At 38.9% G+C, this 13,675-nt stretch overlaps 1 protein-coding gene across 1 annotated transcript in view; it reads left to right on the top strand.

Annotated features, from left to right (window-relative positions):
• PIK3C2A (phosphatidylinositol-4-phosphate 3-kinase catalytic subunit type 2 alpha) overlaps positions 1–13,566 on the top strand; it is a 50,570-nt gene extending 37,004 nt beyond the window's left edge. Inside the window, exons 20-33 of the mRNA XM_066552127.1 lie at positions 125–229; positions 1,245–1,337; positions 1,587–1,716; positions 3,156–3,292; positions 3,952–4,121; positions 4,389–4,545; positions 4,966–5,075; positions 6,270–6,477; positions 8,259–8,383; positions 8,777–8,894; positions 8,987–9,068; positions 9,488–9,597; positions 9,855–9,980; positions 10,559–13,566. Coding sequence (XP_066408224.1) covers positions 125–229; positions 1,245–1,337; positions 1,587–1,716; positions 3,156–3,292; positions 3,952–4,121; positions 4,389–4,545; positions 4,966–5,075; positions 6,270–6,477; positions 8,259–8,383; positions 8,777–8,894; positions 8,987–9,068; positions 9,488–9,597; positions 9,855–9,980; positions 10,559–10,741 — 1,854 coding nt within the window. The 3' untranslated portion in view covers positions 10,742–13,566. The remainder of the gene's footprint in view (positions 1–124; positions 230–1,244; positions 1,338–1,586; positions 1,717–3,155; positions 3,293–3,951; positions 4,122–4,388; positions 4,546–4,965; positions 5,076–6,269; positions 6,478–8,258; positions 8,384–8,776; positions 8,895–8,986; positions 9,069–9,487; positions 9,598–9,854; positions 9,981–10,558) is intronic.
• Positions 13,567–13,675: the final 109 nt, after the last annotated feature.

Raw genomic sequence — 13,675 nt, 5'->3', positions numbered from 1 at the left:
TAGTTTCTGGCATTCCTTTGACATTATGGAGTTAAAATAGTGCCTTCAGGATAACTTTGTCCAGAAGTTTTCTGTCGATGATTCAATGAAAAAAATGTCAGCTGAATTTTCTTTCTGTCTGCAGGCTGCCTTGCAAAGTGGCATGGAGCGTGTGCAGTTGTTTTTCTTGAAGAACAAATGCCGTTTGCCTCTCAATCCCAGTCTTGTGGCAAAAGAGTTAAATATTAAGGTACTGCACATTTAGGGTTTCAAAACTCTTTTGTAAGAATTACATCTAGGTAAAGCTTTTAGAAATGAAAAAGACCACTTCAAGTGCTTGAAAGCTCTTTATGCTGTGGAGATGGGGTTTAATCAAAAATGCTGATTGAATAAGGCAGCAAAATTCAGTGAGCAAAGATAAAATGTGTACAAATACAGTGTAAAACCAACAAGGGCACTTGTGTTAAAACATATAGACAGATATCTGTAATAACTTACTACATCTTCAGGCCCTGTCTCCTGAGACCAGCAATTCTGAAAGTGCATGAAAAATCCTGTGTGCATTAGTAATCAAAAGAGGAAATTGACCAAGAATATAAAGTTCAAGCAGTGAGTAAATACTGTGAAACATGTGGAACTGCCTGATACTGATTATGTCCAGATATGCTGGAGAGGGAGGCAGTAGCTTTATTTTATTGCGAAGGTCCAGCAAGTAATAATGTAGGAGAAGCAGGTAAATTATTTTTCCAGAACACTGCAAGGTTTGACAATATCTGCTCAACCACAGTCTTGATTATATCATCATGCATGACTGAAAACCTAAAGGTTTATTAATGCTTGAACTAATCCTGTGTTTGAGACAGCTCATCTCACTTTCCTTCTCTACTGTAACTATTAAATCATGAGCAGGGACTTGAAAGCAGATAAATGAGAAGATACTGTGAAACACACAAATACACATTTTTAATACATCTCCTAGGTTTCAAGAAAAAGCTGATGATAAAATATTTATTCATGTTTTATTCACTCTTCCCTTCAGAATGTTTGAAACATCACTGTGCAGCACTGTTGGCTTTTGTACAAGAATTCAACAAATAACAGCCAAAGGGCTCGTTATTCAAGGGAAGCACGTATTCACCACAATGGAAATGTTAAAAGTCTGAATAGACACATTGTGTGTCAAACCTGCTTGTTGTCAGAATGTCTTGTTTTCTGGGCTAGCAGGAATAGTCCTTTCTGACCATTGACATTAAATCTACTTGCAGGCCTGTTCTTTCTTCAGCTCCAATGCAGTACCACTCAAAGTTGCACTGATTAATGCTGACCCGCTGGGAGAAGAAATTAATGTGATGTTTAAGGTAGGCCTTGCCTGTGTGTTGGAGAAAATAAAGAAGTTGAATGATAATCACTATTTCGTTGGTATCAGTTAATTTTAGCATAGACCAATAAGCTTAGTTATTCCATGAGTTTGCTCCTGTGTATCTAGAAAGCAACAAGTGAACAGTCCATAAAACATAAAAATCTACCACATGTGAAAGTTTAATTGTAGCCTGTTTTGCTTTCAAATTTACTGTGTTACTGGTTAACTTTTTATTTTTCCATTTAAGGTTGGAGAAGATCTGAGACAAGATATGTTGGCTTTACAAATGATTAAGATCATGGATAAGATCTGGCTGCAGGAGGGACTGGATCTAAGGATGGTTATCTTCAAGTGTCTCTCAACTGGAAAAGACCGAGGTGCTAAACCAGATGCTGCTTTTAATCTTTCCTTCCCCCCTTCAATTTCTTGTCATACTGATAATGAAAAACCTCTGGGAAGAAGGTGCCAAGTAACAGTTCCACTGCAAGGAACTTCAGTACTTGAGAGAATAATAAGTTAGATTGTTCTGAATTTCCTGATGGCTGAGTGGCATCCAGATGTGTTTTCTTGAGTGTTCTGTTGTCAATGAACAGTCAGACAAACAAATACAGTGATAAAAATCAAGGTTGCTTACTGCAACACAAGAAAATAATGTTGCTACAGCAATCCTTATTCTGAAAGTTTAATTATGGTGAAAGTATTCCAGTGCAAACCAAAATGCTGAAGTATTTGGAATCTGCTGCAGTTGCATCAGGGAATATCATTCTGGTTCTGAAATGTGCAAAAAGAAGAAAAATTTGAACTAGCCCTTGACATGCACACACACTGTCCCCCAGCATTTGTGTCATATTCTGGTGGAAGTTCCTTGGCAAGATGAAGTTGTCTCTGGGGTTTGAAAGTAGGTCACAGAACTCTGAGTGCAAATACTGTGCCCTGCACCTTGAACATGCTTTTTGCTAGTTTTAGCTAATTCTCCAGAGCTAGCCAATAGAAACCAAAGATATTTAAGAGGATAAACAATAAATTAAATATTTCTTTAGTCAGATGAACAGCATGACCAAAACTCTTAAATACATGGAAAAGATGGAAATTTAGGTTGGCAAAACTAAGCAAAAAGCTTCTATTTATGTAAGACTTGCTTTTTAGAGAAACAGATGGCTTTTCCTCCTACTCTGAATGATGACTTGATTTATGTAGCTTTTTTTTTCTTGTTGCTAATATTAGTGTCATTAAAGTACTCAAAATATTGACGGGGAAAAGTCAAATGGATCTAAATTACAGACGTACCTTTAGTAGCTCTTGCCAAAATAGAAGTAAAATTCTGTTAATCAACTAAATGTTTTCCTTTTATGATTTAGCTGTACAAATATTTTTAGTAAATTATTTCTCCAAAATAAGGCCACATATGAAGCCCACTGTCTGGTCTGTTTCAACGCTTGACAGCAGATAAAGTTACTAGATTAATTCACTATCAGTGTGTGGGAATTGCCAGCATCAAAGTATTTTGCCCAATTTAGAGTTAAAGTTTGTGTGGTAGAAACTAATTATTCAAAGTATAACTTAAGTGTGCATTCTAGCAACTGTAACTAGTTGTACTGAAGCAATCTAAGTTGGATTGCTACATGTTTCATGGTTTACTTTGTAACATAGTCTGTGGAAATGCTTGGGGGACTAACAGAATTATTTTTACACATGACCAGGTTTTCAAGGAGTTTGATCTATAACTGTAAGATTCATCATTGTTAGGAATGACTAATAAAAATGCAGCATCACTTAAGGAGATGCCTAAATACACTTTATTTTATTCTGTATCAAGGCATGGTAGAGCTTGTTCCTGCTTCAGATACACTTAGGAAAATTCAAGTGGAATATGGAGTGACAGGTTCTTTTAAGGACAAGCCTCTGGCTGAATGGTTGCGGAAGTATAATCCTACAGAGGAGGAGTATGAAAAGGTAACTTTTCAGCACTGGTTTTTTGGTTTTGAAGATCATTTAAAAGGGCTAAGTACAATCTGATGAAAGAATGAAATTCATATTCCAGGTCTTCCATTGAAATGTTTGGTTTGTTTCTTTAAGAAACTTAATCTTTTTCTATACTTGGAAAAGAGTAAATTAAAATCCCCCCCCTATAAAAAGGAGCCAGATGGATTCTCAGGATTCTCATCAAGAGTTTTTATTTGATATAGAAAAAATGTACTTTAAATTCAAGACAGGGGACTAGTGGCTGCTCTTAATTGAAGTTTAGGAGCAGTGGCCTCTTCTTGTACACATGAGATTCAAAAATTAAAATATTTTTTTGGGCTGTAATCCCATTACAATACATTGGAAATACAAGTCTTGTACCCTTTTCTTTGCTAACTCCTCTTTTGTCTTCAACTACTATTTTCTCTTTCATTTATGTTAAAAATAAAATAACCATTTTTGCTGGAAAGTGGGATAGCAAGAGATTTTGGCAAAGCTTAACTGTTTGAAGAACAGTATTTGGGGGGAAAGAAAGGAAATTTTTATTGCCTGGTTTGGATTTTGCACTCATCAAGTTTGACTGTTGAATACATGAATTATGTTTTTCCACTGATATTTGATTTCAATTCACTTCTTTTCTCTCCTCCCAGGCTTCAGAGAACTTCATCTACTCTTGTGCAGGATGCTGTGTAGCCACTTACGTCCTGGGAATCTGTGACCGCCACAACGATAACATAATGCTCCGGAACACCGGGCATATGTTCCACATCGACTTTGGGAAGTTTTTGGGACATGCACAAATGTTTGGGAGTTTTAAAAGGTATTTTCTGTACCTAAGCAATGTGGAGAATGAAGTGATTTTCTTTCTAAGTGTTCTCTGAGAGATCTGCTGTAGGTCCAGTACCATGTGAATGTGCTGTGTAACCTGGGCCAGCACTTGGGAGAGGAACCCAATCCAAACCCATGAAATGGCATTAATGGAATATTTAATATTGTGACCTCAGGGTGGGGATGGAGGGCAGCAGGAAGCACATGACAACAAAGAGACCTTAAGATGAACTCATTAATTTCTGTGCTTTTTGAACAGGGATCGAGCTCCTTTTGTGCTGACATCAGATATGGCTTATGTCATTAATGGTGGAGAAAAACCCACCATTCGCTTTCAGCTGTTCGTGGATCTCTGTTGCCAAGCTTACAACTTGATAAGGAAACATGCCAGCCTCTTCCTTAACCTACTTTCATTGGTAATCATTTTTCACATTCAATTGAATTGATAGGTCTGTCATGCTGGGTTGTATTAAAAACTATGCTTTTTATGCTGCAGAAATTCATAATGCAGGTTTTTTTAAAAAAGCCAGAAACATCTGATCTACTTTTTGGGAAAGCTTCATTTGGAATCTTCCAAGCTTTTTTGCTGCCTACCTCTTTCTTGAAAATTTAAAACTAATATACTACCACAAATTGCACTGCAAAGAGTTTTTAACTGCTTTTAATTCAGCAGAAATAGTGAATAACTGCTGATTATAAGTAATTGGTGTCTATTGCCATTAGTATTAAGCAGATTAGTGCAGCTACAAATGAATTTGAGGGTCTAAGTCTTAATCATTTCAGTATAAAATCATATTTGGTTTATTACATTAAAACTAAATTTCAATTTCTTGTAGATGCTTTCTTCTGGGTTACCAGAACTAAGTGGGGTTCAGGACTTGAAGTATGTCCAGGATGCTCTCCAGCCCCAAACAACAGATGCAGAAGCCACCATTTTCTTTACAAGGTACTGGAAAAGGGAAAATTAAAATATCTCACAGTATCATCCTCTAAATGGAAGATTTCTGATAGGAAAAAACCTCCTAGGGATGGTCACAAACATGTCTGTACAAGTTGAATAGTTACACTGTACAATCATAAAAGATCAGTTAACTACATAGGTAAGATCAGTTCTGTGTAAGAGTAATGCTTGTGCTAAAGTACCTTGCAGATTCTAGGGGTGACCTGGTGTGAAAAATTGGTTTAAAGTGCTGAGAGTAAATAATTCTGTCTGGCTGTTTAACAGCTACATTTTGAATACACCCTAAATTATTTAATAGCTGAGTATATGATGGAAAGTATGGTAAAGAAGTTTTCTCTTGGAGAAGTGCTTTTGCACAATGGGAAGGGAGGGATGATCCTATGCTAAGTGGAGGAGTGCATACAGTGTAACTGAGATGTTGCAATGTGCTATAAAAGTGCTACTGTACTTCAGATACACAGGGGAAACTGCAGTGGTGTGCATGCAACTTAGAATCAGAGAAAAGTTTAGGCAGGAAGGGACCTTTAAAGGCCATCTAAGACCAATCCTCCTGCAATGAGCAGGGGCATCCACAACTAGGTGAACGTCCTCAGAAATGTGTCCTGGCATCTACAACATCTCTGGGCAACCTGTTCTGGTGTTCCACCACTCTTACTGTAAAAAATTTTTCTTTCTTATACCTAATCTGAATCTATCCTCATATACTTTATCCCTTGTCCTCTTACAGCAGGTACTGCTAAAAAGTTTGTCCCCGTCCTTTCTTTAAGTTCCCTTTAAGTAGGAATGGCCTCCCCATGAAAGGCCACAATAAGATCTCCCCAGAGCCTTCTCTAGTCTGAGCAATGCCCATTCTCTCAGACTGTTCTCACAGGAGAGGTGTTCATCCTGCTGATAATTTCTGTGGGCCTTCTCTGGACCTGCTGCAACAGGTCCATGTCTTGCCAGGGCTCCAGAGTTGGATGCATGTCTGGAAAGCCTTCACGTCTCCACTAAAAACCTATTCCAAATTTGGATACTGAGTCTTCTATTAAATGTTGATATGATACTATTTATATAGCCCAATGATCACTCTTAAAAACCTTTTCTTTGTCAGTAAGAAATAGGGTTTATTTTTCTTCACCTTGAGTCTGATGCATTGACAGAACCACTTTTGTGTGTTTTGATGTTTCCTTTTTCTAGGCTGATCGAATCCAGTCTGGGGAGTGTTGCCACAAAGTTCAATTTCTTCATTCACAACTTGGCTCAGCTGCGTTTCTCAGGTCTGCCTTCTAATGATGAGCCCATCCTGTCGTTTTCTGCTAAAACCTATTCTCTCAAACAAGATGGCCGAATCAAACAAGTGTCTGTGTTCACCTATCAGAAGAGATACAACCCAGATAAACACTATGTAAGTACCTGGGAGCTGTTTCCATTCAGGGAGGATAATGGGGTGTTTTCTTCCAACAAGACACAGGGAAGGGACAGGGACAGCTGACCAAAACCAGCCAGAGGGATATTCCACAGCGTATAATGTCACTGTCAGCAATAAAAGGCAGGTGTAGAGGAAGAAAGCAGGAGATGGGAGAAGGTTGTCTTCCAAGGTGGCTTTTTGGGAACTGGCTGAGCATGGATCTGCCTGTGGGCTGTGGCGATTGTCTTGTGTCACCTTCCCTCCTCAGAAGCGTCTTTATCTCAGCCCACGGATCTTCTCGCTCTTGCTCTTGCTCTCCCCGCTGTCCCACTGTTGAGGGGGAGGGAGTGAGCAAGCAGCTGTGTGGGTGCTGAGCTGCTGGCCAGCAGCAGCACTGCTAGAGTACAGACTGGCATTTCTAGCATCCCATAATATCTTGCAAAATGAAAACACCTCTTGAAAAGCATCTAGAAGGAAGTAGAAAGGGCAGAAGTAGTGTTGGTGGAGATTATTTTAAAATACAGAAAGTTGAGTCATGTTGACGGGCTTTTTGTAGCTGCCTTCTGTAAAATGGCTCCTTCCTGAGTAGGAGTTGTAAAATCAGACACTCTGGTTTTGGTCTGACCTTCCATTAAAGTTTGGTTTGTTCCTCCTAAGTTAGAGCATTGTTTTCTCTACTATTGCACTTACACTCTTAGTCTTACTAGATACACCAACCATTGCGATTTGCCCTCAGATTTTAATAGACCTGGGTTACACTTTGAGACTTATTGTTTGTATCCTATGCAGATGTGCAACTTTCTTCAATTTTTTTTTAGTTGTTTTATTTCTCTACTGCTATTTGCTGGTCTGGAGTAATCAGCTCAAGTTACATTGTCCAGAACTTTTTTATAACATGAGCTATATTGATAGATGTAAATGTATGTCTCTTTCCAAGCTGTGTTTGCTGTAAATATCTTAATCTGGTAAGACACCAGCAAGGGAAAGCAGAACAAATCTAACTAATGCTGGAAGTGAAGAGTTTTGTTCTGAATCACTGTATAATAAATGAATTCGAGTGTCCTGGTCTAAGCCAAAACAGCCTCGCCTCTTCCAGGAAACTGTTAGGATGGTCTAGATTCTGTCCAGATTTTAAAAGTTAAATTATATGTTAAAAGTGTAACTCCTCTGCCCATAAAATGAGGATGCTGAACTGAATTTTCTGTGCAGCTCTCAAACTTCATTTCCCTTAAGTAATGTGAATGTGTCCTGTGACTGTACTCACAATACTTTGAAAAATTATTTTTGTATAATGCAGTGCACTTGGATCCTCCTGCCAAATTATCACTTTAGAAGTGGAATCCTTTAGAATCAGGAGGGAATTAAATTGAAAAAAATACACCTGAAAAGTTCTGTAGTAGTTCTGGCCCCACAGATACATGTCTGTATGTAATCCTGCACCAGTGTTAACATTCTGCATACCTGGTATGGACTTCTAATGAGGCTTCAAAGGGAGAGTGTGCACAGTTCAGCCTTACCTACCTTCATCATCACCCTTCATCTGTCAGCTGTGGATCTACCTTGTGGGAAGACCATGTGATGTTAATTTGCATGATGGGCTATTTATAATTCTACTATGAAATGCCAGTCTTGGAATAAGGGATATAATAATGGGATATATATTCAGGAGAAAGATTACTATAGGAGAAAGAGTTGATTGAAGAGTGAAGAAAATTATATTGTTAAGTAATTTTATAATATTTTTATATCAAATACTTTTATTTTTGTGTTTTGGGCAGATCTATGTAGTGAGAGTTTTGAGAGAAGGGCAAGTTGAGCCAACATTTGTCTTCCGAACATTTGATGAGTTCCAGGAGCTCCACAACAAACTTGGCATTCTCTTTCCTCTTTGGAAGTTACCAGGGTATGTTCCTAACTCACTCATCACTATCACCAAAGCAACAAAACTGCTCCCAGCTGGGTGGAGCAAGAAATAGCTTGAAATGGAGACAAAACTGCTGAGGGGCAAACTAGACCTCAAAGTTGGCAATTAAGGGAGAAAGCAGTTGTCTCTCAGACTTAAGGAGGAGATCCAGAGGAGCATCTCAGTGTTGTGGTCTGTGTCATATCACATGTAATAATTACCTATCAATATTTCCTTGCCTTTCTGGAGTGTCATAACCCATGCTGTGTTTCCACTCTGGATTGGCAAAGGACCCCCAGATGTCATCACTTGAGGATGGAAATGACAATGGAATCCAGCTGTACTTACTTCTGATAAAGTAACTGAAAACTCTGTGTTGTTCTTCTCATGTAGCTTTCCTAATAAGATGGTTCTGGGAAGAACACATATCAAAGATGTAGCAGCCAAAAGAAAAGTGGAGCTCAACAGCTACATACAGAGCCTGATGAACAGTTCTCCAGAGGTGGCAGAAGTGAGTATATGTAATTTAAAGCAAATGCAAATTTTCAAGTTTTGGTGCTTTTTAACACTTAAACTAACATGTAACATTTCTTCCAAATTTAGTGTGATCTTGTTTATACTTTTTTCCATCCGTTACTTCGTGATGACAAAGTGGAAGGAATAGATGGAATAGCCAGACCTGCAGGTAAGGGATGTTTATAAATTGAATTATATAGCTTGACACATTTACAGTGTGAATCTTTGGAATGTTTTTTACTTACCTGGAGTTTTCTCTCATTGAAAACTGCATCACTATCTTTCCAAATGTGCCTACATACAATTTCAAGGACATACATACCAAAAATTGCAATAATGTGTGTTATCACTTGGGCTTGTTTATGGCTTGCCTGAATTATTCAGATTTTCACTCCAAACCTCCAGGCTGGTTCTTGCAAGAGAATGCAAAAACCTTTAAAGCCTGTAGCCTTTCACCTGTTAGGGAGCTAGAAATAAAATCAAGAACCAAACTTGGTCTAAGACTTGTATTTTTTCCCATATGTGATAAGTCAGTGTAGTAGTGATGAAAATGTACCAGTATCACAGAAGAAATAATTGTTATTTCAGATACAAGTCCATCAAGTCCTACCTCAGGCAAAGTGGGAGGAGAAGTGAAGCTATCCATATCCTATAGAAATAGCACTCTATTTGTCATGGTGATGCACATCAAAGACCTGGTAAGTGGAGTTTCTGCACTCACTGGCAAAAACTTTCCATTTTGTCAATTACCATCTTGACTTAGATAGATGCAGGAATGGTGAAACTTTTCTTTTAAATTTTCTTTTAAATTTTTCTTTTCTTTTAAATTTTCCAACTGCCTGCTTAATTAACTGCTGCTTTTGATTAGCTTGATTGCAAAGTCTGCACACTTGAAAATAAATATGCAGTTAGCCCCTAATTAGTTTTCTGACTTGGCTTGTTTCTTTGGCTGTAGGTTACTGAAGATGGTGCAGATCCAAATCCCTATGTGAAAACCTATTTACTTCCAGACACGCACAAAACATCCAAACGCAAAACCAAAATCTCCCGGAAAACGAGAAACCCAACTTTCAATGAAATGGCAAGTTAAAATTTATGTGATAACTTCCTGTAGCTTATTATAATCTCTTATTCTAAACAGTAATTAAAATATTACTGCTTTAGACTCAAAATAGTCTAAAAAGAAAGTGAATATGTATAAATGGAAAAGGAACTGTTTCCAAAAACTTTGTGCCCTGTTTAAATATAAAGCATCTTATAGCATAAGATCTTATGAAGATCTTATAAAGCATCTTAGTGGGTCAGTGTGCTATTACAAGGAAGCAGAAATTTCTCAGACTGACTCTGAGGAGTGATGTGGAGAAGATAAGGAATCTTAAACTAAAACTCCCCCTGCCCTGGATTCACTGACTCATGATGTGGAGAAAAATGAATTCAGAAGTCTTGGTGTGTAAATAGTACATCAGTCATTTTAAACACTTAACATGGGGAGTACAGAATAAGACAGGGATGTCCTTCAGCCCATTATGTGAGAAAGGGATGTGCTGAATGGTCACAGTGTGTAGTTCAGACATCTTCAGTGGCTGGGCAGGCAGAAGAAAGGGCAGCCTGGGTAATTTCTTTTGGTTAACCAGACAATTCTTGCCTCTCACCTCCCAGCTCGTGTACAGCGGATACAGCATGGAGACTCTGAAACAGAGGGAGCTGCAGTTAAGTGTGCTGAGTGCAGAATCGTTACGTGAGAACTTCTTCCTGGGTGGAATTACACTGCCACTGAAGGACTTCAACCTGAGCAAGGAGACTGTGAACTGGTATCGACTGACTGCTGTGCCCTACCTGTGAACTCAGTCACACCAGAACAGTTGTATTCACTTGTGCTTTGTGCATCTTCCTACTTGAAGATAACCTGTACATCTGAAAGCAAGAGACTCTCCATTTCAACAGATATATTGGACCAATGTTCAGGTAGCCTCATTTGGAGGATTGCAAAAATACTGCTTTGTACCCATGTGATGTTATCAAAGCATCGTTTGGAAGTATTTAAGAGTTGTGGGTAAAGGAAGGGGTTTTTAAACCATCAGTGAAGGTGAGATGAGCAGTTTGACCGTGCTGGTTGGTTGAACCATAACTCAGTCATTAGGCCTGAGGATGCAGTGCATTTTTGCTTTTGAATTGTTGCCGCTGTTGTGGCATCCACGACACGATGCTGGAGAACATCAAAGAAGTTGCATATTTTAGGATTACATTCCCACTACTAATGAGACATCACAGAAACAGCGACAGGTAAACTTTTGGTGTCTGCACACACACCTGTAGAAATGAAGGTTGAAGGGCTGGAAAAATTCCTTAGAAACATTTAATTCATGCTTCTCTGAGACTTATTGGAGTGAGTGCCAATAGTGGAAGTTGTAAATAATGGTGCCTTATAATTCAAATGCTTCTCTTTTACCTCATTTCTGGTATTTAAATATGTATACATATTAACTTTGAGCTCCTTATACAGGGGGAACATTCTCATATTTGATACCTTGCAGGTCCTACTGGAAGCCTTTTCCCAGGATGTTATTTACAAATAGCATCACTTATACTAATCTTCACAATTTATTCAACTTAAATAAGTTTTTTTCCTACTCCATCTTCTATCCATGGTCTCCAAAAATTGAATGAAGACTGGCTGAATGTGGTACTGTAGGAAATGTACCCAGCTTCTCGGTGGGGGTTTTTGTTATAATTTCTAGAACTTTTCAATACTGCAGTGATTAAGTGTGGAACAGATTCAAACACTAATCCAAAGTGGCATTTGCATCTGTGCTTCCAGGGAAGGAGTGGCCTCTAATTGAAAAGCACCACTGCTGGCTGAATTGCAGGCCAGAAATTAGTTCCTATTAACAGCTTTGAGAGAGGAACTTGGCTGTTTTTTTTTTCCTTTAGCAGTTCACAGCAATACAGTTTCTCACTCCCAGTAAGAACTACTCCAACTAAACTACTTCATTTCAAGGAATATTAGATTTGAATATATTGTGACAGTGGAGTGCAATTTTCACTATCTCCCGTTAATACCACTGGTTACTTAATTAGGCCTTTCTGCACTACAGGTGTCACCTTTTTGTTCACCTAATTTGGGATTTAGGATGTTCATGTTCTGTGTAAAGAAAGCTCTAAAGTTGCACACTTCTTTAGTACAAAATCGTGAAACAAACTTTTAAAGTGAAATATGCAACTATGAATGAGGACACAATACGGGGAAAGCCTTCTATCTACCCAACACTAAAAACCTATTTTATAATCCAATTTTCCTTCCCCTGCTACTGACCAATCTCCCTTCAGTACAGAAGAGAGAAGTAAACTTGAATCTCCTGGTGCCTAAATGATTCATGGTCCAATTTCATAGGAATTATTGCAATTAAAAAGCTAATGATACCTTGAATGTTAGAAACTGGGCCAATACTAATGGGCGCTAACAAATCCCAGTTGTAGTAGGCATCCTCTGCATATTTTTCATTTAGTATATAGCCTGTAAATAATAAACTATATAACTAACTAGATATATTTCCTGCTCACTTGATGCTTTTGAGACTTACTCCATTCCATCATTAGAATCACAAGTCACTTAAACACAGGAAAGTAGACTACTGTTTTTGTGAAACGTTCCATTGTGAAATAAAATGAAAGCAATATGGACTGCCTTTTTTGCAGTTTGCTATTAAAGCACAGTGTCTTACAGCACAAAATACAATTAAACTAAAATCATTTAAAAGTTATTTGCAGTTTTAACAGTTGTCTGGACTGAAAACAAAAGAAAAAGTATAGTACTGTATTACTGTTAGCACATGTCCTGACTTCTGATTTAATCTTCTTCATAGCTTAACTCATTTTGTGCCTTTCCCTTCCTTTTCAAAACCGTCACTGGCTGGAGCTTTTTATGGTCATGGATTTTATGTTGTCTATGGGATCTGGCCTTGGCCTCTCCTCACGTGTAGAGGACCAGCACCAAGTTTGCACCTCTTTGCACTATTCTCAATTACAAAAAAACTGATTGTTGCAATAAGAATTTTACCGTGCTACGTAGAAAAACCAAGATGGATGTGAAAGAGGGAAATATTTGATTGGGATGGAATATACCAGTATGCTAAGTAGCTTGAAATTGTAGTTTTAACAGCTTTTTATATCTTGTTTAATGAAAAGAAAAAAACCCATCTTTTATGCACCGTTTGACCTGCAGCCAGAAGTGTTATTGTCCCTCCAGACCTTGTGTTGGAATCCGAGAGCAGCAGCTTGCGCTAGGACCTCTTCCTCTACTAACCTCCAACTTTGCACTGAACTTTTTATTACTGCCTTTGTACGACAGCTGCCTGTCTCTGGACGCATGTGCGATCTTTGGTAAACGCTCTTTTCTCTATTTTTACAACTGTACGGTTGTGTAGAGCCCCCGTCACCCGCCTTAAGGCCGGGGCTGCCCCGGGGCCCGCCGTGTCCCCCTCGCCGGGCGCTCCCTCGCTCCCGGGGGGCAGTGAGAGCAGGGCGCCTCCCTCCGTCTGTGTATCTCTGAGAACCAAATACTTTCATTAAACGATAATAAAGATGTACAATATGGCCCCGTGTGGGGCGCGTTCGCTGTGACTCCGTAACTCTCCTGTACGTACATTAAACACTATTCTGGAATAAAACCCAGCGCGTGGCCGGCTCTGTGTTGGAACGGGGCGGGCGGGGGGCGCTCTGGGCGGGACGGCTGAGGGGGCGCGGGCGGGGCGCCGCTGATTGGCTGCTGTGGGCAGG

Source organism: Molothrus aeneus, chromosome 6 (genome assembly GCF_037042795.1).
Source record: "Molothrus aeneus isolate 106 chromosome 6, BPBGC_Maene_1.0, whole genome shotgun sequence".
In the NCBI taxonomy this organism is placed as follows: domain Eukaryota; kingdom Metazoa; phylum Chordata; class Aves; order Passeriformes; family Icteridae; genus Molothrus; species Molothrus aeneus.
The sequence above is the reverse complement of the archived record's forward strand: the minus strand, read 5'-3'. Positions and strand labels throughout refer to the sequence as shown.